We start from the raw sequence: 25,499 nt of genomic DNA on the forward strand, positions 1-25,499 counted from the left end.
AAGGGCAGGGGACAGTGAACTTGTTCCTTTAGAAATATGGCATAGGAATGGCAGAGCCTAATCTTTACCCCCTGTGTATAGAATCTGCCTTTAGATTTTATCCTTGGGATCCCAGCAGTTTAGAGATTATTAAGGTATGGAACCTAAGCTGGACAGCTGCAGATGGGAATGAATTTAAATGCTTTCCTCCTTTCTTTGTTGCTACTCTGACCCTTAGATGGTCCAGGACTTGTGTGATAAAAGGGAATTAAGTTGCAGATTCAGATTCTTGTCCCAGCATTAATTCTTAGTTGACTTGAAGCATTCTGTTTCCCTCTTTCTGTATCAGTTTTCCTTCAGATGTTAAATAGGGACAATAATCCATGCCCTTTATTTCCTTTTCATCCTCTTCTCTTCAGTTGGAAATTGTGGCTAGGAGAAACTGTGTCTTGCTCAAAATGATATAGCAAATGACGAGTGGGGGACTGGAAACTGGGACTGTGAACTCCAAGTCCAAGTACTTCTACTACCACACATAGTTATGAGGGACAAGCTTCAATTATATATATGAAAATATGGAGCAGGCTTTAAGAAATTTTAGGAGAAAAACTTTGCCACACCAAGGATTCTAGAGGTAATATGAGTTCCTCATAGCAGCTGGGATTCAGAACCACTCACATGTCCACAGAGGAGCTGTCTGCCAGTGCTGGTTGTCATGGGTGAAGCAGGTAAGTCCGGGCATGCTGCAGGTATCATTGTTCTTCAATCTCTTCAACAGCTTGCGGAGTTTCTTCTTTCTTTTTTGTTCCCTCAGCAACCACACCTTGTCTTTCTCCTGCATGGCTTTCCTGGGTACAGCAGTGGGGAGGGAGAGGGAAAGGAGGAGAGAGAGACTGAAGATATTGCCTACCATACAGTTTAACCCAGTCTCCTCATAAAAAGTGACCTATTCTATTCTGTTAGATTACTCTAATAATTTATTGGATTAACTCCAGTTGGATATCAGAGGAGAAAGTTTCCTGGCAATTATCTGGCCTCATTCTGACAGAAGAAACAGTCCTAGAGAGGGACTGGTTTAAAGTGACTCAAAAGAACTAAGATTAGAATTACAGTTCTTACTGCTATCAACTATAGTTGGCATTTGAAAGAACCTGGGTGGAATGTTATGGGCCAGAACTCTGAAACAAGGATTCTTACAAGGTGTTAACTCAGAGGAATTGATAAGATAATGGTTATCTAGTTTAGCATGGGGATTAATAGTTCTCTAGTTCAGTACATGTACTTAGTACTTAACTATAGTTCCACAAGATACACACCTATGGCAAGAGAGCATATAAGCTGGGAGCCTCAGCCAGAGTCAGTGTCAGAGAAGGCAGAGGACTGGAAGCAGGAGCTCAAGCTCTCGGAAACAAGGAGAAAGATTGATTCCATCTTCATCAGCCTCCTGGTGGCTGCCCTGGCCTCCTTAACTTCTCCACTGAAACCAAGACTCCAGAAGGCCTCTAAGAAAGCTAGCCCAGGCCCCAGGCAAGGAAACTAGATTATGAAGGAGATAATTAAGGATTTGGACTTTAACCCCTGGCTATTCTTGTGGTGATTAATCTGCTGAAAGGAAGGCTGCTCCAGAGACCTCCAGAAAAGCAAACAAGAACACTAGAATGGAATGCTCCCTTTCCCCATTTACTCCTGTCCTCAGGTTTATGTCAGCACATTCCAGACTGGTGTATTGTCCTTTTCTCTCTTATCCATGAGTACGTACACTTCAGAAAGTTGCAACCATTTTTCAGTCAACTAAAAGGCAACCAACCAGACCCCTTTTATGGGCCAATGAGGGAAATCCTGAACTTGAGTTGAGAAGAACTTTAGAGTACATTCAGACTCTTCTTGAATCTCTCTAACAAAGAGTTTTCTTCTGAGATGAACCCCCTATAGAATGTAGGACAGGAAATGCCATGGGATGTTATTTAAGAAGAAACAGTATCCTCAAGTCATGATCATTTTTCTTTTTAAGAAATAAGGTGGATCCAGAATGGATGCCAGCTACAACAATCCACCCTATTTCTTTCTGATTCCCCTGCCAAGAAACCAGGCAGTAGGTCTGAGTCCTGAAGTCTCTCCCAGAGCCAGTTGCCACTTACTTGAAAGGATGCAGCATGGAATTTTTGTGCTTGAGTCTGCCCTTGTGTTTAGCCTGGTAGCTGGAAAACAGAATTTGAATATAAAAGCTGCTAGACTTTACAGAGTACATTTGACTCTTTGACTATACCCCACATTTTTCTCCTAGGCTGGGTCAGCTTTTGGACCCAACAACCCATGTACATCTATTTATCAGATTATATATTAGAGTATCAAATCAAAGTCTAATCCAGCCCAACAAATTTTTAATAAGCCCTTTATTATAAGGGAATATATGAACTCTATAAAGTGTTTTGAGGTAACTGTAATTGCTAAGAACTTTTTCTTCATCTCAAGGCAAATATAAGCTTGCCTCTTTGTAATGATTACCCATTACTTCCATTTCTGCTCTCTGGAAATAGAAAAAAAGTCTATTCTATATGATGTTCCTTCAAGCATCATATGGCAGCTACGTATAGTACTTAGCTGAAGGCAGCTAGCAAGGAAGCTTCGAGGCTTCCTTCCCCAGCCATATTGACCTATTCACCAAATTGATCCTTGTATGTATTGCATTTGTAACCCTTCACTATCCTATTTGCCTTCTAAATACTTTCCAGTTTATCAATAGTCTTTACCAAATGTAGCCCCTAGAAATACAATACCCCACATGTTGTCTTGCTGGGGTAGAGCCCTAGAGGGGGGAGTATTACCTCCTGATGCTTGGATACTATATGTTTTTAATTTTCATTTGGCTAATCCAGTAAATGCTGACTTATATTGAATTTGTAGTACAATAAAAAGCATCTTGTCCAATGAGTCATAGCATCATGCTTCTCCCCACCCCCACCTCGGACTTGAGATTATTAAATTATTAAGTTTCATCTAATTAAGTTCAGCCCAATTTTAGCCTAATGATATCTTTTTGAGGGCTGATTTGTGTTATCCAGCCCCTTAGCTATCCCTCCCCCAGCTTTGTGTCATTTGTGTATTTGATGAACAAGCCCTCTCTGTCTTTATTCAAGTCACTGAGTAAACAGTAAGATAGCAGGAGGCTGAGCAGAGATCCCTGGGGGCCTTCCATTGGAGATCTTCTTTGGAGAGAGGATACGATTTGATATGGAGGCATTAATAACTCTCTTTGGATCCATCCGTTCACTAAGAGTAATATTAGATGGATGGCTACTGATATACCAGCGTATTCACTCCCTACAGTCCCCAGGAGTTCTTTATATTTTGAAACTCGCCTGGTAACATTAGCCCCAGAACTGAAGCAGTGAGTTTTTCTAAGTGATTAAAACAATTCATTCCCTTCAAAGAAATACTAGCAAGTTTCAGCTCCAGGTATCTGGAATCAGGGTTATAATGCATGGGGAACTTGCCGTGGCCCAAGTGGAAGGTGTACCAGACCAGGAAGGGGGGGACCAGTCTGGGCTCTCTTACTAGGAGTCATTTTCCCCAGCAGACCTCGGCTTCTCAGTCCAAGATTCCTTCCAGGTTGGGGGGGTGGGGGTGGGGGTGGGGGAATGTATCACTTCTATGACCAAGGTAATAGTGACCTCTAGTGCCGCTGATCATGTACAGCAAAATCACAGCCAGTCAGAAAAACAGCTGAAAGGTGGGGCCCAAATAGTCAGTGACTCGGGTATTGATGTCATGTTTTGGGACTCAGAGTATTTCCCTCAAAACTACTCCGGGAAGGAGGCGTTTTTGGAGGCTTGAGTGCAGTCTAGTTTGGCCGCCCCGTATGTTGGGGCCAGATAGGGTTCAGTAGGGACGACCCCAAACCTGAGAGCTGTCCTACAGTGACACAACTGTAGCCTGAGCCTCTGTGGTGTGGAAGGGAACCTGCGGTGCCGGGTCTGACAGCCTGAATTTAACCCCAACATAGGTGGCTGTCTTCTGCAGGCAAAGGCACTTTCCCCAGGCCTCTTCCCCTGCTCAGGCCATTTTGCAGAGTGACTTGAATCTGAGGTGATGTTAAGGTTGCTCAGAAGACATCACTCCTATCTGGTAGGTGCAGGGCCCACACGGTGAGAGCTGCTAATTGCCTGGGAATCCTTTCCCTATCTCATCAAGGGATGCTCAGCCTGGCCATTTAAAAACTCTCTCCCCTTGTTTCCAGACAGAACTACATCTGACAATATTTACAACTTTGAACTATCTTGCCCAGCTTTCCCTTGCCATCCCTCTGAAGTGTCCAGTAGCCTCAAAGTCACGGCTGCCTCCTACCTCATCTTACTGCAGTCACATTCTTCGGGTCTCTTCTTCTTCAGGTGACCTCGAACTTCCCGAAGGTTCTTAATCTTGTTTTGGAGCGTTTCAATCTGGGAAAGGAAAGACCGTTGGAGATCAAAAACCCATAAACCTCTGGGGCTGATGCCTCCCACACAGGGCTCCTTAACTCTGGGTGTCAGCAGTCCCTCTTCGGGACAGTTTTCAAAAGTAGTTTCAAAGTCATGTTTAGGGCTAAGTAAAAAAAGTTAGCCCCATAGGTCTCTGGTGTGAATCGAGAGAGGGCTGCTTCATTCTTCTCTGCACATTGATGAGGGCTGTCCTTGGTCACAGCTATGAAATACACTGGACACCTTCATCTCCAGAAGATGCTTGATCTTCCCTAACTTTAAGAAGGATAGCCCCATTCATCAGGGGTGAGAATTTAAGAATTTTTAGAGGTGGAAAGTTGTCCCACCTCCCAGTCACACTCTTTCTCACAGGGACAAAGTTGGAATAGTAGAGATTGAGTCCAATCCCTTCATATTATATATAGAACAGGGGTTCTTAAACTTTTTCTACTCATGACCCCTTTTTGCCTAAGAAATTTTTACGTGACTCTGGATATAGAGGTATACAAATCAAACATTTACTGATAATAAATCATAATTCCATAATCACTTAGGAGACCCCAAATGGGATCATGAGACCCACAATTTAAGAAGGCTGGGTGTAATTTGCCCAAGATCATATACCTAGTAAGTATTGGGGTTGGGATTTAAACTCAGATCTTTAATGTTCTTCTAGGGGCCGAAATGATTTTACTCTCCTATTCAGTAAATTCCAGTGGCTCCCTATTGCTTCTAGGATAAAAAAATACACAACTCTGGCTTTATAAACCCTTCCCCAGTCTGACCCCACTATATTTCTAGCCTCATTATACCTTATTCTCCTTTCCACACTATTGTAAAAGCCAATTATTTGGTCTCTTCCCACTCCTTCACTCAGTTATCAAACGATTTTTCCTAATATGCAAGTCTGACCTTGCCATTTCCCTATTCAATCAACATTCTGCTTCCAGAATAAAATAGAAAAATCCTGTTTGGCTTTTAAAGCTCTCTATAATCCAGCCTTAGCCAACCTTTCTTACACCTTCCCCAACTCACCTTTTTGTGCAATTCAATCTAGTGACACTGGCCTCCTTGTTATCCTCAAATCCTCTCTCCACTCTGGGCATTTTTATCGGCTGTCACCAGTGTCTGGAATGCTCCATTCTTCTTAAAGCTACTTTCTGGTTTCTTTGGCTTTCATTAAATCTCTCTCTTTTTTTTTTAAATTTTTTAAATAGCCTTTTATTTACAGGTTATATGTATGGGTAACTTTACAGCATTTTCATTAAATCTCAGCTGAAGTTCTACCTTCTCCAAGAAGGCCTCCTGAGCCTCGCCAATGCTAGGACCTTCCCTCATATCTTGTTTGCATCTTTGTTTTGTACTTAGTTTTGCATTTTGCACAGTGTCTTCTCCCATTAAACTGTGAGCTCTTGGAGCCCAGGTTTGGGGGAGGTGGGGCTGGTTTGTTTTTTCCCCTTTCTTGGTATCCTCAGTGCTTGCCACATAATAGATGGTTAATAAATGCTAATGGAGTGAGTCAATGATTCTGCTCAATTAGGCTTTTCTCTGTTCTTCACACACAGTACCTCACCTTGGGCCCTCCCCTCTGCCTAAAATGCACTTTTTTCTCACCTGTGCTTCAGGGAATTCCTTTCTTCCAGACTCAGGTCTCCAGTACCTTCTACCTGAAACTTTTCCAAACCAACTGCCCTTTCTCCTTAACTTTGTTTTTATATTTCTTTTGCATTTATTCTATTATATCTAGTCTGTATATTCCCTGACAGATGGAATTCTCTGTTCCTCAAGAACAGTTTCACTTTTGGTCTTGGTAACCTGAATTCCTGGCATGTAATGTGTGCTTAATAAATATTTTCTGATTGAATAGTTGATTATTATTACATATGTGACCTTTTCCTTTGTTCCTTTCAAGGCATCTAGGTCACTCAGTGGATAGAAGTATTAAGGCTGAAGTTGGAAAGGCCCAAGTTTAAATATGACCTCAGACATTTACCAGCTATCTTGACTCTAGGCAAGCCACTAGGTGGAGCATTCCAGACAGTTCCCCCAGATATAAAATGGAGAAAATAACACCTCCCTCACAGGGTTTGTAAAATTACCCCTTTCCCTCTCAATGTGCTTAGCACAATGCCTGGTGCGTAATAAGTGCTTTTCCTTCTCTTTTCCCTCCTCCAAGCCTATCCAAAAACTTCCATTTCTTCCTCCCTCTACCTCCTCCAACTAGTGGTTCTTTGGGGAAAAGTATGCACATGTCCTCCAGCAGTGACCCTTCCACCCTCCTGGTCTCGGATGTGCACTGGTAGCCAGGTGGTCGGTCCTGTGTTAGGGAAGGGAGAAACCTCGGTGACCAAGCCTGGGGCCACTCACCTCATGGTCAATGTGCAGTTTGTGATCTTTCCAGGCCTGCAGTGACTTGTACAAGTCTAGGTCACACTGGACAGTGTCGTTTTCCAGGATATAGCACCTGTCCAAATGGAATGGAAGAAAGAGACTATCACTGAATGAGAAGAGAAGCTCGTTACCCACTGGCTTGCACGTTTTAAAGCTTCTGACGAAGGCTCAGTCATCATATGGCCAGACTCAGTTCCTCTCCACCCTCTCACTCTCCACATAGCCCTGACTCCAAGGCTTCCTTCTCCTCTCTCCCCATTCCAGAGAAGCTGCAGAACCAGCCCCAGGTGGGGATGCCTTGGAACCAACCTTACCTGTGGGTTACCTTGATGAGGTTGGGGGCCATGTACTCCTGCAGGTCCCCAGTGCCGCTGAACTCGCTGCCACCATCTTTCTCCTCCTGGTCCTCGGGGGCCCCTCCAGTCTCCAGCCTGTGCCGCTTGCTGATATTCCTAGGCTGTAGTCCCAGGCTGTAAAGATCCCCATCCAACTCAATAGAGACCGAACGGATCGAGCGATTCCGGATGTAGCTGGCCTTGTATTCTACAAAGCGAAGGCGTCTGCAGTTATTTTTCAGGACCAGCCTGTTCATGCTCATCCCTCTTGAGATTTGTAGACCCCTGTGTTATTTTTCTAGCTCCTCCTTATACTTCCTCATTTTCCAGAGAAGGAAATGGAGGCCCAAAGGAATTACTAAGTAAAAGCACCAGGTTTTAAAATTAGTTCCAATCCTGTGCTCTCTTTGTTATGTCTATTGGGCCTTTTTTTTCCCTCCACATCCTCTAACTTACTCTTCTTTCTGCCTCCTCCACCTGCCTCATCATCCTATGTTTACCATGATTAGGTAAGGTAGCATTCCTTCCAGTTGCTAACAGTTAGATTCTCTCTTTTCCCTTTAGAAAATAGGCTTGTCTTTAAAAACAACAACAAAACGAGAAATAAAATTCCACAATCATAGAATTTTTTTTTGGGGGGGGGGAATCTTGAGAATCATTTAATTCAGTGCATCTGCATTGTAGGAGAATCTTTTGGATCCAGTTAGTGAAAGTGCCTTGCTTAGAAGCCTACCTTCTATAGATGGCTTTTTTTCTGGTCTTCCTAGATACTAATTCAAACTTCCCCTTTCAGGTTATCTACCATCTGCTCCCTATTCATCTTGTAGGTACATAATCCTTAATCTGTTGCATTCTCTCATTAGAATATATATTGCTTGAGGGTGGGGATTAAGTGTATTCCTAGCACTTGGTGTATTGCCTGACACATAGTAGGTACTTAATAAATGTTTGTTGATTGAGTTTGCTGATTGTTCATAGCTCCACAACAAATGCTCCAGGCCTCCTATCTGCTATTTCCATATAGTCTTTCTTATCAACCCAGTAAGATAGAAGGGAGGTTATGGTATTCACTTTATTGTCCCTTGTTTCCCTAAAATTCAAAAGGTCAGTGAGTGTCTCTTTCTTTTTGCATGTAGTTGGTCTATGGGAAATGTGTGTGCATATGTGTATGTGTGTGTGTGTGGGGGGGAGTAAAGGGGAAGGAGCCCAAGGAGGCCTGAGAAATACTTAGGAAGAAAACCTAGGATGATGATTAAATCTGTGCTTTGTGCTTTTCCCATGTTCTCTGCTCCCAACTCCCCTGGCCCAGGGTGGGAACTATTCAAGGAGTTTTGTTCTAATGAAAAGTGAGATAAAGTAATAATGAAATACATATTAAACACTCATTGTGTGAAACAAGTACAAAAGGGACAGTTTCTTCCCTTAAAGATCATATATTTTCAGACAGGGATAGAGGATGGTGGCTTAGAAAAGGAGTTTAGTTGGAAAGTTATGGGTATAGATGGTAAATGGATCCTTAGGGCAATCAATTGGTACAGACTTTGCAGAAATAAAGGTAGGGTTAATTTAATTACTATTTCCAGAGTTGCCAACAGATGGAAAGGTGGCGGTGTCAAGGAAGACTGAGGTATTGCAAGATGATGGCGTGGTTAAGCAAGGTTGGTTGGCCAGGGCCAGATAACTATAAATATAGTGAGCTCTGTTTGTGTAGCACAGCCTGGGGAAGAAGCCAGCTGAGGGGATGGAACACAAGGAATTTAGACCCAGAATCCTCCAGTTTCTGAGCTGTCTCCCTTGGCTCACTTCACTGTTTTTACCTAGCTGTTCCCTGCCATCAAGTCCTTGAAGGAGCCTTCATTCAGAGAGGGTCTGGTGGCAATGATTCATACGCATAAAAAGTTAATGGGTTATTATGAACTCATAAACCCTGGCTCTGACAGGAACAAAGACCCAAGCTGTATGTTCCATTAACTCCTGGAGAGCCCCCATCACTCAAAGGTGTCACTCCTCTGGGTCCCTGATGAAGCAGCTTTGCTCCTTTGTGGGGTGGCCGAGCCCCAGTCTCCCCTTTGACTCTTCGCTGGTAGATAGTTAAACTGGGCTCTACTGAAGTGGGCTGGTATAATGGATTTCTCCCCTGGAAGGTTGCAAGCTTCTTGAAGAAGACACTCTCCCTTTTGGATTTTTTTTTTTTTTTTTTTTTTTTTTTTTTGGCCTTTGCATTCCCCTTGCCTAGCAGGGTATTGTCTGGCACATGGTGGACATTTAATAAATACGTGGTGATGAAATGCCTGGAAATAGATGGATTGTTGGAGATGATCCAGTCCAGCTCTCTCACATTAGAGGTGGAGTAACTGGGCTCATTTAGGTTAAATGATTTGTCCAAAGTCACACTCTTATCCCAATATTACCTCGGGGGCACTTCTAGTCAAAAGGCCATAATATCATTAAAATAATCTACAAGCATTTTAAGTGCTCATCGTGTGCCTAGAACTCGGGTCCTCCATCAACATGTGACATAGCCCTGTCTCACTCCACACACTCTCATCTTCCTCAAGCATCACACGCTATCTTCCCAACTAAGTATTTTCGTCCCGGCTGCTCCTGATGCATAATGGTTTCCCTGCCTCATTTTTCAGATCTCTTAGTTTTGTCCTTCACTTCTTTCCTTCCCTCCTTTCTTCCTGTGATTTGCTACTTCCTTTTCCAACTCATTTACAAATGAGGAAACCAAAGCAAATAGGGTTAAGTTACTTGACCAGGGCAAGTGAACTCCAGGTGTTTGAGTTCACATTTGAACTCAGACCCTCCCAACTCAGGGACTGGTCTCTGTCCACTGCACCATTCAGATTCAGCTCAAATTTCACCGTCAGTCAGAGGGCCTTTCCTTGCTTTCCCCGCGTACAAAGACACACACATATGCACTTGTAGGTATCCAGTTATTTACACATTGTGTGCCCCCCAGCACAGGGTACATAGCCCATCATTCCTGCTTAACAAATGTGTGCAGACTGACAGACTCTGTTATTGAGACGATGAGCATCACGTTCGTAGGAGGGGAGATGGATCTGCTGTCTACTGGATTCCCCCTCCTCCCTGAAGTCCTGTTACTCGCAAGCCTGGCCTGGGAAAATACCATCAGCAGACTACATGAGGTTTGCAAAATGCTTTCTCATTCACAGACTAAATTTTTACAATGAAAATAGAAGGACGTTTCTTCACAACAGCCGTGCAGCAAAATTGGGATTTCATCATGTTTCTTCTCTATTTGCTGATCAATCTTTTTAACTCACAAATCTGACCCCATCAGTCCACTGCTTAAGAGACGGTCATTGCCAGTGTGGCAGAGAGAAAAGAGCACTGTATTTGGAATCACAGGTTGTGGGTTTGAATCCTGGTTCTGCTACCAGGTGGCTTTAAGGTTTCCCTTTTATAAAATGAGGGTATTCTGCTGGAACACACTCTGCTCTAAATCTTATAAACCTGACAGAAATGGGCTTTGCCTCATTCTAACAATAACTGTTAGAAATCGGGGTGGGGAGGAAAGGTCTTTCTTCTTAAAATCACAGATTCAGAACTGGGGGGTGGGACTTGAAGATTACAGAGCCCTACATCTCATTTTACAGATGACAAAACTGAGGCACACGGAAACTAAGTGACTTATCCCAGAGTTACAGCTACCAAGTGTCTGAAGTAGAATTTGAACTCAGGGTCATCTCGACTTCAAGCCTAGCACTCTATTCCATTGTGCAACCTGTTACTTAAGCTCTTAATAACTTTTCTGTTCATTGAATTAACTAGGTGATCACTGAGGTTCCTTATAGTTCCAAATCTCATGTCCTCATTAGCATCCAGAGTGTTCCACAATCTGGCCTCCAACCCACCTTGCCAGCCAATCTCACATCATGTCCCCTAGAATACTTTTCCATTGCAGCCAAACTGGATCATCTGTCACCCCTGACCATGTCTGTAGCCAGTTCTCAAAGCCTCACTTATCGAGGACCAGCTTGAGTCCCTGCCTGGGAAGTCAGTCCTCAGGCTACTATGAATTTAATTTTCTTTGCATTTTTTTAAAGAGGGAAAAAAATGCTTAATTGAGTCTCAAGCCCTTGTGTTATTTAAAGATTATCTACCATGCTGCATGCTTAAAACAGAGTGTGTTGCTGTGTAATTCAATCTTGAAACCAATAATTTTATTCACCTAAAAAAATTAGCTTAGTAGTTAGTAATCAGACTGTGAGGGAATATAATGGGGGGGGGGGAAATCAATTTGAAGTCTCTGTCTTGAAGCATGTGCCAGGTCATTATGGAGAAAGAATAATCTGCTAAATAATTGAGAATCCGCATTTGTGGGATGAGAGGCAAGAAACATAGTGGAGAAATGATGGCTGTGAGCTCTTGCCTGCCACATCTAATTGCACTTCATCCTTCAAATGGCCACATTTATCTAAGTCAGAGGGGAGCTGGGACCGGCCTGGGAAAGGGCCAGCTTGCAGAGAATGCCAGCTGCTCTAGAGGATTTCACCTTCCTGAGGTGGGCACAAATGGGTCAGGGAGGATAAGTACTGTTCAGAAGTCATTTTTCAGTCATGTTCAATTCTCTGTAACCCCTTTGGAGGTTTTCTTGGTAAAGACGCTAGTCTAGGTTTGTCATTGACTTCTCCAGTTCATTTTACAGATAAGGAAATTGAGGCAAATAGAGTTAAGTGACTTGCCTAGGGTGTTTGAGGCTGGATTTGAACTCATGATGATGAGTCTTCCTGATTCCAGGCCCAGTGCTCTTGTCCTGTGGCACTACCTAGCTGCCTGAAGATGAGAATAATCCTTAAATATAAGATACATAAAGTCTAGCCTGGCAAGGAGCTCCCTGTTTGGGCTGTTGGGGACATCCATGGTGAAGGAGAGTCAGTGCTGCATTAGAGCAGGAAGGTCAGATGATTCAGAGCTAGAATGATCTCATAGGTTATCAAATCTCTTACCTATAAGGGCCAGGGAGGTCAAGTAAGCGGTCTGAGGTTATACAGCAATAGGAGGAAAGGATGGATTTGAACTCAGGTCTTCTGATTCCCAAAACAAAGTTTACAGCTGACTTCTGGTCTGCCCCATCTCTTTCTTTACTAGGCCATCCTCCCCTCTGTGCTTTGTGGGATGTATTCTCTTCCAAAAGGCCCAGCACAGATATCACCCAAAACGATTCATCCTGACCCCGAGGTGTGAGGGGTCAAGGAACCTAAGTATGAGAGTCCTAGTGCAAAGATTGTTGTATGAATTTGGGCAAATTTGGGTGTTATTTTATTCTTCTGTAAATGAAGAGATTTGGATCTAAGTCCCTTTTCAAAAATGACACCATATTCACAAGTCTCTCCTGGCCCTGATAGTCTATTCCAGCTCTGATGTGTTGTGCACTAAGGTCCTCTCCCAGCTCTGACCTCCCGGATTCTAAGCTCCCTCCCAGCTCTGACCTCCTGGGTTCTAAGGGCCCTCCTGGCTCTGACCTCCCGGGTTCTAAGCTCCCTCTCAGCTCTGACCTCCCGGGTTCTAAGGGCCCTCCCGGCTCTGACCTCCCGGGTTCTAAGCTCCCTCCCGGCTCTGACCTCCCGGGTTCTAAGCTCCCTCTCGGCTCTGACTTCCCGGGTTCTAAGCTCCCTCTCGGCTCTGACTTCCTGGGTTCTAAGCTCCCTCTCGGCTCTGACTTCCTGGATTCTAAGCTCCCTCTCGGCTCTGACCTCCTGGGTTCTAAGCTCCCCCCAGGTCTGACATTCCTTGTTCTAAGCTCCCTCTCAGCTCTGACCTCCTGGGTTCTAAGCTCCTTCCCGGCTCTGACCTCCTGGGTTCTAAGCTCCCTCTCAGCTCTGACCTCCTGGGTTCTAAGCTCCCTCCCATCTGACCTCCTGGGTTCTAAGCTCCCTCTCGGCTCTGACCTCCCGGGTTCTAAGCTCCCTCTCGGCTCTGACCTCCCGGGTTCTAAGCTCCCTCTCGGCTCTGACCTCCCGGGTTCTAAGCTCCCTCTCGGCTCTGACTTCCTGGGTTCTAAGCTCCCTCTCGGCTCTGACTTCCTGGGTTCTAAGCTCCCTCCCGGCTCTGACCTCCCGGGTTCTAAGCTCCCTCCCGGCTCTGACCTCCCGGGTTCTAAGGGCCCTCCCGGCTCTGACCTCCCGGGTTCTAAGCTCCCTCTCGGCTCTGACCTCCCGGGTTCTAAGCTCCCTCTCGGCTCTGACTTCCCGGGTTCTAAGCTCCCTCCCGGCTCTGACCTCCCGGGTTCTAAGCTCCCTCTCGGCTCTGACTTCCCGGGTTCTAAGCTCCCTCTCGGCTCTGACCTCCTGGGTTCTAAGCTCCCTCTCGGCTCTGACTTCGATTCTAGCTCCCCGGCTCTGACTTCCTGGTCTAAGCTCCCTCTCGGCTCTGACTTCCTTGTTCTACTCCCTCTCGCCTGACCTCCTGGGTTCTAAGCTCCTTCCCGGCTCTGACCTCCTGGGTTCTAAGCTCCCTCTCAGCTCTGACCTCCTGGGTTCTAAGCTCCCTCCCAGCTCTGACCTCCTGGATTCTAAGCTCCCTCTCAGCTCTGACCTCCTGGGTTCTAAGGGCCCTCCTACCTCCTATTCTGTGTTCTTTCTAAACTCCCTCCCAAATCAGACAGTCTGCAATTCTGTGGTTCTGAAGTGCAGGGGTCCTCAAACTTTTTAAACAGGGGATCATTTCACTGTCCCTCGACTGTTGGAGGGCCAGACTATAGTAAAAACAAAAACTTTGTTTTGTGGGCCTTTAAATAAATAAACTTCATAGCCCTGGGTAAGGGGGATAAAATCCCTCAGCTGCTGCATCTGGCCCGCTGGCCATAGTTTGAGGACCCCTGATGAGCTATTGAAACACGGCAGTCACTATTTAGCAGAAAATACCCTATATCACCAGAACGCCCCAGGCTCGGTGATCTGCACCCCATGTTGTTGGAAAGTGTAAACCCCAGTTCTTTCCTTTTGCTGGGGGTGGGGTGGGCTAATGGGCCACGTTCCCAGGGTATTTCCCCACCATCGCAAGCCCTGCTTTCCTTCCTGCAGCAGGAAGCACCCCCCCTCCTCCACAGGTGACCCCGACACTCACTTTTTTTGGAGAAGAGTTTCTTCCTGCGCCCTGCGGGGCTGAGCTTGTATTCATTGTCCTCGCACGTGCAGCCCTCAGCACTGCCCTTGTAGTACTTGGCCATGAGATTGGAGAAGCCTTGGCTGCTGCTGCCCGGGCCGGCCCCCAGCCGCAGGGGGCCCTTGCACTTGTGGAGCTTGAGCTTCCCGGAGGTGTCCTCCACACACTGCCACTTCTGTAAGAGGGGGAGTCTTCCTCAGAGCCCCACAGACAGAGGCTGGGCCCGTGGGTGTGGGTGTGGGGGCCTTTCGGAGATGATCCTGACTTGGGGGGGGTAGTACTGAAGAGAGAGACCACCAAGGGGTCTCCAAGGCCTAGATGCTGTAACAGGCATCTTAACCTCCACAGAGAAAGAGCCACTAAAAGCAATCAAGAGCACTGGGTTGGGTGAAAGGAACAAGAATTCAAAACTTGCCTGTTTTCTAGATAACTTTGGGCAAAGTGTTTTCTTTCTTTCTGGAATTCAAATTTTCTCCCTCTCATCCCTCCTTTGCTTTCTGAGATAACGGATATAAAGCAGTCTGTAACAACTGAAAAGTGCTCTAGAACCGTAAGCCCTCATCCCTAGCTCTTCCATGGGAAGGGAAGCCGTTCCCGAGGCCTGTCCCCCCGGGCTCCCGCAGGGGCCAGCTGCTCGCATGTGCTCCTCACCTGTCCCAGCTGCTCACAAGCCGTCTGGTACTCTGCTCGCTGGCATAGGTCCTTCACACGCTGGTGTTTGGGCAAGAAGTTTTCCTCCTGGGCATCCACCTTTTCATTCTCTCTTTTATGAAGCAGTTTTCTGCAGAAAAGAGAAATCCTAGAAACTTACAACTGGCAAGGGCCTTGGAACGCAGAATTTCAGATCTAGGAGGGACTCTTAGAACATAGTTGGCACCAGGATATTGGCAAGAAGGGACCTTAAAGACGAGTTAGTCCAACCTCCTCATTTCACAGGAGAAAAAACCAAAACAGAGGAAGGAGAAGGAATTTGGCCAAGTTCACACAGTAATTTGGTTCTCCCAGAACTGTCTCCAGCATCTACCTCATACATACAAATCTTCTGCATCTCAGGCTCAAGGGAAAAATTGTCATTTTGATTTGGTTTAAAAATTTTTTTTTTCTTCTAAATATAAGACCTCAGATTAACCGAGCTCTAAGACACTCATTTGGGACGTCTTCAGCTCCCCAAGGCTCCTCTCCAGGTACCTTCCACACTAACTCCCTTCTTCCTTCCCTTCTTAGTCACACAGCTGCCTGACATCCCGGGACACCTCCACCTGAGGCTTGCAGAACTCATTCCTCACTGGTTAGCACACTTCCACTCCTTTACGCCCGCTCCATCTCAGTGATTCTGATCCTCTGCTTGCATGGCTCATATCCCTTTCTCAGCCCTCACTGACCATTCCCTTATTTCTCCTCCCCTTCCCCAGAGCTGTCTCTTCCTTTCTGGAGCTCATCTTTAGACCTTTTCTTTTTATACTCCATTTTTCTTGCCCTCACTGGTTTCCTCCTGAGGAGGAGCCTCTCTGGCCACTCCTTCTGGCCCTAGTTGTACTTGAGCATTCATTCCTCCCCACCTCTTGCCCATCTTTGGTTACAGTGGCTCTCCTATTATCACTTAGTAACCTTTCCTCCTTATGGGTTTCATTCCAATCATATTTAGAACCCAATCAATATTCTTATAGGTATCTGTAGACCTCCAGAATACTCCTTCCTCCCTAAGTGAGTCTTCACCAACTCCTGTCCTTCCAATAGGGGACCTCAGAAAACCCACTGATATACCTTAGCCTCCTAATTCTTCAATGAATGGATTTCCCATGAGCTATTCCTCCATCACACCATGTCTACACGTGGAGATGGTCATCCTCTTGTTCTTGCTGTCACAAATGCATATTTCACTTTCATGAACTTTGAAAACCCTTATTTGATCATTGTCAATTATTCCACTTATCCTGCCTTGAACTCCATTTAGCCATATCAGGACCTTCAATCCTTCTTGTTCTCGGTTCTTTCCTAGGTCCCCATCTACCCTTCCACTCTATACTCTTCCTTTTCCCATCTGGATAGCCTCGGTGAACCAGTTCGATTTTGCATTGACATCTCTGGGATCCGTAGATGCTTTATCCTATCCAAGATCTTGCCCTGCCAAACCTCAGCACTGGATCACTCCCATCACCTTTGGTAGTACTTACATGCTGCTAAATAAAGCTTAAAAAGTCAAGAAATTATGCTGACTGGGTCAACTGCAGATTTATGTTATATAATCTCAACTGGGCCCTCATTATGGAAACTCAGTCCTTTTATACCTTCATCAATTTACTGTCCCACTCACCACGGTAGCTTTTCCAAATCTTCTCATCCCTTCTCAAACCTCCCTCACCGTTTTCCCTCCCTTCACCTTCTCATGTGGGATCCTTACTTAATACTTCACTGAAAAACAGAGCTTTCATTGAAAATTCCATCTTCTCCCTGTTCTTCATCTCATCACTTAGATGCTTCTTGCCATTTCACACAAATAAGTAGCCCATCTCCTTGGCAAAGTAAACCTCTCTCTATACACAAGTAATCCCATTCTATCTCATCTTCTCCAGCAAAGTGACCCATTATCCCTACTCTAACATGAATGCTACTATAATCAGTCTACTCATCTCTACAGCCTCCCCATTTTCAAAAATACCTCATTTGATCTTTCTGTCTTCAAGGGTCATTGTCTTGGGTCTCCCCTCCCTTCTGTGGCTAAATTCCTTGAGAAGCTTTTCTATAATCAGGACCTCCATTTCTTCTCCTCTCATTCTCTTCTTAAATTTAAATCTGGCTTCCAATTTCATCATCCAACCAAAACTGTTCTCTCCAGCCTTACCAGGGAGCTCTTAATGGTCATATATAATAGCTTTTTTTTTTTTTTAATCCTCATCCTTCAATCACCATGCAATTCTCTCTGTCAAACATCCTCTTTAGGTTTTAGGGACTCTACTTTCTCCTGGTTCTCCTCCTACCTGACTACTTCTCCTTAGTTTCCTCTGCTGGACCTTCATTTGGGTCACATTCACTAATGGTGGATGTTCCCCAAAGCTCTCCTGGATCCTCTTCTTTTCTCTCTCAATAATATTTCACTTTATAATCTCAACTGAATCTCATGGATTCAATTCCTGCCCCCACTTAATATCATTTTGTTTTTCCTAATTACATGTAAAGATAGTTTTCAACATTCATTTTTGCAAGATTTTGAGTTGCAATTTTTTCTCCCTCTTTCTGAAACTTTCTTCCTCCCTCCCCAAGAGAGCAAGCCATCTGATATAAGTTATACATGTATAAACATTTAAAACATATTTCACGGATTCAATTTTCATTTCTATGCAAATGACTCTAGGTCTAATTTCTCTTCTCAAAATCTTTACTTTTGCTTGCATCTGCAAATACCTGTTAAATATCTTGAACTGATTGTCCCATAGACATCTTAAACTCAGCATGTCCAATGCTGAATTAATCTTTTTCCTTAAACTTTTCCCCTTTTCTGATTTCTCTCTTGTTCTTTAGAATATCATTACTCTACTACTGACCCAGACTTGTAACCTAGATTCTTAACGCCTCACTTTCTCTCACTTCTCTCCCCTAATATCCAAACCTTAGTCAAACCCTGTCATCTCTTTCACATACACCTCCTTCTCTCCTCTGTCACTGCTGTCATCCTGTTGCAATCTCTTGTCACATCAAATTCAGACTACAGTAGTAGCCCGCTGGTTGATCTTCCTCTCCAGGTCATCTTTCATTCACTTGCTAAATTGATCTTCCTAAAGTAAAAATTCGACCATATCATTCCTCCTCTGCCTGATTCAACAAACTCTAGTGGTTTCCCATTATCTCCAGGAGCAAAAATAAAATTCTCTGTTTAGCTTTTAAAGTCCATCATAATCTGGCTCTCTGCTATCTTTCTGTTTTTCTTTTTTTTCATCATACTCCCTACCAGTCTAAGTCCAGAGACACGGGCCTCCTTGCTGTTCCATGCTGACTCCTTTCATTCTTACTGGCTGAACGATTGCTTACAGTTTTCTTTCTCATTTCCATTTCCTAGTTTTCCTACCTTCCTTCAAATCTCAGCGTGGCTATTATTTTGTGTGTTCCCAACACTTAGCTAGGCACAGGTATTTAATAAATGCTAGCTGACTATTTGTGTCCAGTATCCCTAATTTCAGCCCTTGTTTGCTGCTGGTGATGTCTAGAACAAATTGCCCCTTGTCAATGAAACTTTAGAAATAATCATAAGGAGGAAAAAAAAAACATGATCCACCTTCTTTCCTTCTCTCCTCATTAATGGTCCTTAAGCCTCTCATACTTACCACTGATGTCTCAGATTTTTGCAGAATTCTGCTGAGTCTAAGCTCTGCTAGGATAGTTCTCCAAATGTCTCAGTACCATCAGACTCTTCCTGTGCCTAAACCCATCCCTCTTCCTATTTTCCTGTTGTTTTCAGGAGTGAGGAATAAATATTTATTAAGTACCAAGCACTATGCTTATTATTATTGTAATCTCATAATAGTATTGTATTATTATAAATACTTGTTATTATTAACTATTATCTCATATAATCTTCACATAAACCCTGTGAAATAGGTGCTATCATTATCCCCATTCTACAGCTGAGGAAACTGAAGCAAATTAATATTGAATGACTTATCCAGGATCACATGGATAGTAAGTATTTGAGGCTGGATTTGAATTCAGATCTTCCTGATTCCAGAGCCAGTGCTCTATCCATTGTGCTCTCTTTAAAGGGCAGCATCCTTCTTTTGGCCACCACTATCCCAGCTTGTGAGCATTTAGTATAATTAACTTACTGTCAGGACTGTGATGCCGTACACTATGGTATCTGTCCTTCCTTCCTCAATCCCTTCTTTTCCTCCTTCTTTCTTCCTTCCTTCCTTCCTTCCTTCCTTCCTTCCTTCCTTCCTTCCTTTCTTCCTTTCTTCCTTTCTTCCTTCCTTCCTTCCTTCCTTTCTTTCTTTCTTTCTTTCTTCCTTTCTTCCTTCTTTTCTTCCTTTCTTTCTTTCTTTCTTTCTTTCTTTCTTTCTTTCTTTCTTTCTTTTTTCCCTTTCTTTCTTTCTTTCTTTCTCTTTCTTTCTTTCTTTCTTTCTTTCTTTCTTTCTTTCTTTCTTTCTTTCTTTCTTTCTTTCTTTCTTTCTTCCTTCCTTCCTTCCTTCCTTCCTTCCTTCCTTCCTTCCTTCCTTCCTTCCTTCCTTCCTTCCTTTTCTCCTTCCTTCCTTCCTTTCTCTCTCTCTTGCTTTCTCTTTCTTCCTTTTTCACCTCTTACTCTTCAGTTCAATCATTTGCTATTCCATCTCCATATCTCTCCTATAATCCCACTTTTCATCCCCCCTAACACTCTAGTTTAGATCTCTTCACCTCTCATCGAGACTCTTCAAAAACCTCCTAAATGCTCTCCCTGGCTCTCTCTCTAATTCACCTTCCACATACTCAAACTGATATTTTGTTTTGGAGACTCAGTCTCCCTATCCGGCCCAGGCTACAAGTGCAGCAGTCACTCATGGACTTGATCCCAAAGGTTTAACTTTCTCCATTTTTCTGAGCTGGGCCAGTGTGTCCCTTCTTAGGCAGACTGATTCTCCCTTTTTCCCAGGATCCCACCACCCTGGTGCCGGACTTAGGATAGACACCTTGTCGGTGTTGGCCTTTCTGCAGCTTAAAAAACTCTGGAACTTAAGTGATCCACCAGCCTCAACTGTCCCAGCAGCTGGGATTACAGAATCAAGCTATAACACCAGTGAAATCGATATTCTTAAAGCACAGGTCTGGCCGTGTCATTTCGTGTCATTTCCATAACCTTTATAACAAAATGCAAACTTTTCTGTTTGCTATTTATAGTTATTTATAATCTGGGTGCTGGTTTGTTTTTCTGAGCTGATTTATGCACCCTACACTGCAGCCAAAACAATCCGGATTGCTATTCCACACACTCAACATTCCAACTCCTGCCTTCACACCTTTGTCTGGGTAATCCCCCTGGAATGCTATTCCTCTTCCATCTTTCCTGAAAATCCTCGCTCACTTCAAAGCTCAGCTTAAATAGTTTCCTTCAAGAGGCCTTTTGCTACTTCCTCAGCTATTAGTAACACAACTTCACTACAAATTTCTGTACACGCATTTTGTATTTATTGTATTTATCTACAAACATGATGCATGCTGCTCTCTCCAAGCAGAACGTTTGGGACTATCTCACTTTTATATTTGTATTTCCAACAGTTAACACAGTCTTTGGCACATAGTAGATATTTAATTAATGCTTGTTAGTTGCTTTTCCTCAAGTCACAAAAGAGAAGATGTCCTCATTCCTTATAGAACATAACTCCTCTGTTCCTGGGCCTTCATCTCAGAGACTGAAAATGCTTTAGATATAAAGGAATTCTCTTTTTCCTTCTCTTTTAAAGTCTAACTTCAAATACCACCCACTCTAGGAAGCTGTCCCCGAGCTTCCTGGTCAGTAACGAGCTTGCTCAGACAGGTTTAGTCCTCAATGCACTTATATAAAACTGTGTAACAATTATTCTCCTAAATTGTAAGCTTCATGAGGGCAGAAACTATTTTATTTTAATTTTGTATCTCCCCTGGCACAATGTTCTGTACATATTATGCCCTTAACAGCTGAATGACTATTTATGACTAGTTTCCTTAAAACATTTTCTTCTTACCCTCTCTCCACCAGGAATGAGTCTCTCCAGACCTTTATCTTCTTTTTCAAGTGGAACCTAGGAAAAATACACAATAATCAATTCCCATCTCCTCCAAACCCCAGGGGATTGGTGGGGCTTGGATCTGCCAACCCTTTGGAACTAACCTTCGTACAGAATGGGGATGTGGTATCTGTAGGGCAAAGGGTCCTCCTGGAATCTCATCTAGAGCTGGGAGGGTCATTTGAAATAATTTAATACAAACTTTTATTTTATGACTTGGAAAGCTAAAGAAAGCTTGCCCGGTGTCACACAGTAAGAGACAGAGCTGGATGTCCAATTTGCCTTCTGCCTCCAAATTCAGCTTCCTCAGTAATGCTGGGAACCCTTTATATTATTTATGATGTGATAAATGCACCACAATTTCTGATGTCCTTTCATTGTCCATATTGGGCTTTGGCCTGAATTTCACCTAGTTAAAGTCAGCCCATCCCCTGCTTTCCAGCTCTGCTTTATATATTTTCATTCCCTATTAGAACGCAAGCTCCTTGAGGGCAGGCACTGATTTCTGGGCTTGAATTTACATTCCCAGTGCTTAGTACAGTGCCCAGGACATGGTGTTTAAGCATCTTCATCCCTTACGAGAGAGGAAATTGTCCAAGAACACGAAGGAGTCCTTGTTGGAGCTGGGATTAAAGCCCATGCACCTCTACATCCCCTACAGTAAGCTCCTTGAATAAAGAGCTTTCCTCCTGTTCCTTCCACTTAGGATCGTTTCCAAGGAGGTCAAGGGGAAACAATATGGGGTTGTATCTAGTCTAGGGGTATAAGATGTAGATAAGCTGGCGGTTAAACGGAGCCCATTTCTAGGGAGCCAGCAGAGAGAAAATGTAAGCTTCAGGAAGGGGATGATGAGATCACAGGCGCCCGGAAGGTTCCGCCTTCCGTCCAGGATTTGGACAGCTAACAGTGCAGGGAGGTTCGGTCCGGCAGCTTCTGCTTTGCCCCGATATCCCACCAGAGGGCACTATTGCCTTGCAGAGAAACTTGTATTTTCATACTTGGCCAAGGAGACAGGTACAACATGAGCAGAATGGCAGAACTCTTAAAACTGCAAGGGACGCTGGAGAATGTGAGCTCTTGTTTGTGCTGTGGAAACTTACGGAAGACTAATGAATCCCCTGCATCCCTTTTTGGAATATAATGTTTTTAATAATCAGAACGCAATTTTGGGCAGAGGTTAGAGAAAATAAATAATTCTCTTCCTCCTCCCCAACAAATTCATGGATCCCAAAGTGATCTAGTCTAACCCCCTTATTTTGCAGACAGGCAATGTCACTTACAAGATCATGGCTCACTGGGTCATGTTTAGAGCTGGAAGAGCTTTTTATGACCATTTAATCCAACCCTCTCCTTTTCACAGATGAAGAAACTGAGGTACGTGCATAGGAAGTAGGAAGGCTGCGTTTTGAAACCAGGGTCCCTGACTCTGCCCAAGGTCAGGAAGGTAGTGAAATGGAAGATTTGGGATTTGAATCCAAGTCTTTCTTCTGATTCCACAACCAGAGCATCTTCCACTATTTCCCATTACTTCCCAAGTAGCCCCACTTTATTTATTTACTTATCTATTTAAGTATTTGATGTCTGGTTTAATATTTACTTTTTAAAATTAAAGCTTTTTATTTATTTTTAATTATGTATGGATAATTTTTCAACATTGACTCGTGCAAAACCTTGTGTTCCAAAATTTCCCCCACCCCTCCCCTAGATGGCAAGTAGTCCAATATGTTAAATCCAATATACATATACATATTTATACAATTATCTTGCTGCACAAGAAAAATCAGATCAAAAAGGGAAAAAAATGAGAAATAAAATAAAATGCAAGCAAACAAGAACAAAAAGAGTGAAATGCTATGTTGTAATTCCCACTCAGTTCTCACAGTCCTCTCTTTGGGTGTAGATTAGTAGCCCTATTTTAAACATGAGGGAAACTGAGGCTCAGAAATATCAGCTGGCTAGGGTCACATGGAAGGTTAGAACTGGGGCTTAAATTGGTTTAATTTTAAGCCTTTGCATTTATATTGCATTAACTCTAGATATTTGGCCAGGAGAAAAGACCAGCTTTCTGCATTTTGCCTAATGGTCAAGTTATCTTTTCTCCAGCTTGGAATCTTTCCAGTTTCCCCCTTTCTTCTCTCTATCCAAAGCCTAACCATCCTTTTAGACTCAACTTAAGAACCTTGTTCTTTATGGAGATTATCTAGAACACAAAGATCTCTTCATAGCCCTTATCCAAGTTGTACCATGCATCTGGGCATTTGCTTAGCTACTGTTTGGGAGGATTATTTCATATGAATGGGCGCTATCTCATTTGCCACCCTAGAAACTCTGCAAGGGTAAGGTCTGTGTGGTGTGCTTGATTGTAGTCCCTCTCCTGGACCAAATGAGCACAAATAGAATGCTTTGGGGATTGAGGAACATATCTTCTCTTTCTCCCTCTTCTCCTCCCTCTCAACTCCCAGATATATTCTCACCTATTGACTGGCCTCTCAGTATCCAGAAGTTTGAGAATGGACTTGCCATCCATGTCAGGAGGGATGTCCAAGCCTGCGATGTCCAGGATAGTTGGTGCTAGGTCAATGTTCAGCACAATATGGGGATTTCTACCAAAAAGACAGGGAGGGAGAGAGTTCATAAGAGTTCTGCCTCTGGGAACTCCACTCCTGAGAAGGTTCCTATTAAATACACCAGAGCCCCGCAAATCAGCCTCAATCTACCCTCTCTTCACCATGGCTCCCATTGGGGCTGTGTGAAATCCAAGTTTCAGGGAGTGCAGGAAGAAATTTGGAGAATGAAGCCCTATGCTGCTGCTGACTTCAAGGCTTAGTCTCTCTAATCCACCCCCCCATGCTTTGCAGCATCCCTTTATATGCTGTCTTCAGCCATTAGAGAGGAAACACCTTGAGGGACTACTGATTGACCGATCAACCATTCCTCCATTTCTCTGTGTATCTATATATCAGTCCATTTATCCAATGTCAGGGAATGCAGGAAGACTGGAAGGCAGCTGAAACTCCACTTCAACATGAAACCTGGAGGGTTTTGGGGGGAAGGGAAGGCCAGTAAATGACTCATTGGAGGAAGATTCATACCTTAGTGCGTTGTCACTGCAGATTTGAATCTCCCATCATACAAAAGAACTATGGAGGTTCTCTAATGGTCCTAGCCATTTGCATGCAGCCTCAAATAGATCATGAAACAATAGAGCTTAAAATGGGAAGAAATCTTAATTCAGGTCCCTTATCTTACAGATCCAAAAACTACATCTCTGAAAGGCAACACTAATTCAGAATCACAGGCTTTGGAATGGAGAGCTCCCAAAGATCAGAAGTTTCAAGATTTAGAACAAGAAGGAGCCTTGAAGAATCTGAAGTGGGATCTGAACTCAAGTTCTCCAGGCTCCAACTCCAGCATCCTATCCATGCTATGCTGCCTCTCTAGGTCATTAGTCCAATTATTCCCCTTATTTCACAGTAAAATTGAAGTGACTTGAGGCTACACTTGTTAGAGATGAACTCTAGACTATGATGCCAAATCAAGTGCCTTTGCTACTGGTGCCCAAAGTTACAAGGCAGATCAGTGGTCTATATGTTCTCATCACCAACAGACCAACTTAATGGGGAATAATTTAGAAGAAGAAACAAGTGGGAAAGAGGGGACTATCTTTGGAAGCAAGGTTTTAGAACTTACTTCAAGGATGACATATGAAACTAGCTGAAAGTAGCAATGGGAGATTTTGGGTTAACTCAACCTCATTATTTTTAGTGGGGTCTTTGTACAGCACTCATGCTTTTATCTCTCTTTCCTAATACATGGACTGAGAACCCATTTCCTTGTGTGAACATACATATTGATAAGGTTTTTTAAATTCCTCTTCTGCCATATAATCCATTGTTGGTCACATGTTTCTAACTCAAACCTAAAATGTATCTTTTCTCCTCCTCTTAGGTTAGTGGGTTACTATGCAGAGAGATTTGATGTTTTTTAAAAAATGTTCTTTCTAGGGATCACTGAAAGCAACATGAAATTCTGCAAATCCTCTTCTAATGCTGTTACTTATTATTAATCTGTAGCATACATATAAATATTCAATATATAGAGATATACTTTGGAAGTGGGTTTACTGTCCAGTTGCATATTGTTATCTAGTTAATATGTTTTTCATCCACTTTGGTTTCCACATATGGATGGTCAGGAACATTTTCAACTGAATGTAGTTTTCACTGAGCAGCTTCTGTAAAACTTCAGGGCTAGATTAATGCCATAAGTATAATCTGAAAATAAGAGCAGCTATATAAACTCACTACTGACAGGAAGTCTTTCTGTTATTTGCATCCTCAATGACATAGGCAAATACCTTAGGTGATTTTTATTTTATAGAGGAGGAAATTAAGATCACACTAGTAGTATGTAACAGAGCCAGTCATTCAAACCTACATCCTTTGATTCTAAATCCAGTCAGTGCTCTTTCC

The 25,499-nt window shown here is 43.5% G+C and overlaps 1 protein-coding gene across 3 annotated transcripts in view; it reads right to left on the reverse strand.

The window, feature by feature from the left end:
* Positions 1-25,499, reverse strand: part of SULF2 (sulfatase 2) — a 135,988-nt gene that overhangs the window by 6,755 nt on the left and 103,734 nt on the right. For all 3 annotated transcript variants that reach the window (XM_023494530.2, XM_031951578.1, XM_031951579.1), the window contains 9 exons: positions 23,502-23,630; positions 20,986-21,042; positions 14,951-15,080; positions 14,261-14,474; positions 7,142-7,370; positions 6,804-6,900; positions 4,324-4,418; positions 2,118-2,177; positions 658-827 (listed from right to left, as the gene is read on the reverse strand). In XM_023494530.2, coding sequence (XP_023350298.1) covers positions 658-827; positions 2,118-2,177; positions 4,324-4,418; positions 6,804-6,900; positions 7,142-7,370; positions 14,261-14,474; positions 14,951-15,080; positions 20,986-21,042; positions 23,502-23,630 — 1,181 coding nt within the window. The remainder of the gene's footprint in view (positions 1-657; positions 828-2,117; positions 2,178-4,323; positions 4,419-6,803; positions 6,901-7,141; positions 7,371-14,260; positions 14,475-14,950; positions 15,081-20,985; positions 21,043-23,501; positions 23,631-25,499) is intronic.

This window comes from Sarcophilus harrisii, chromosome 2 (genome assembly GCF_902635505.1).
Source record: "Sarcophilus harrisii chromosome 2, mSarHar1.11, whole genome shotgun sequence".
In the NCBI taxonomy this organism is placed as follows: Eukaryota; Metazoa; Chordata; class Mammalia; order Dasyuromorphia; family Dasyuridae; genus Sarcophilus; species Sarcophilus harrisii.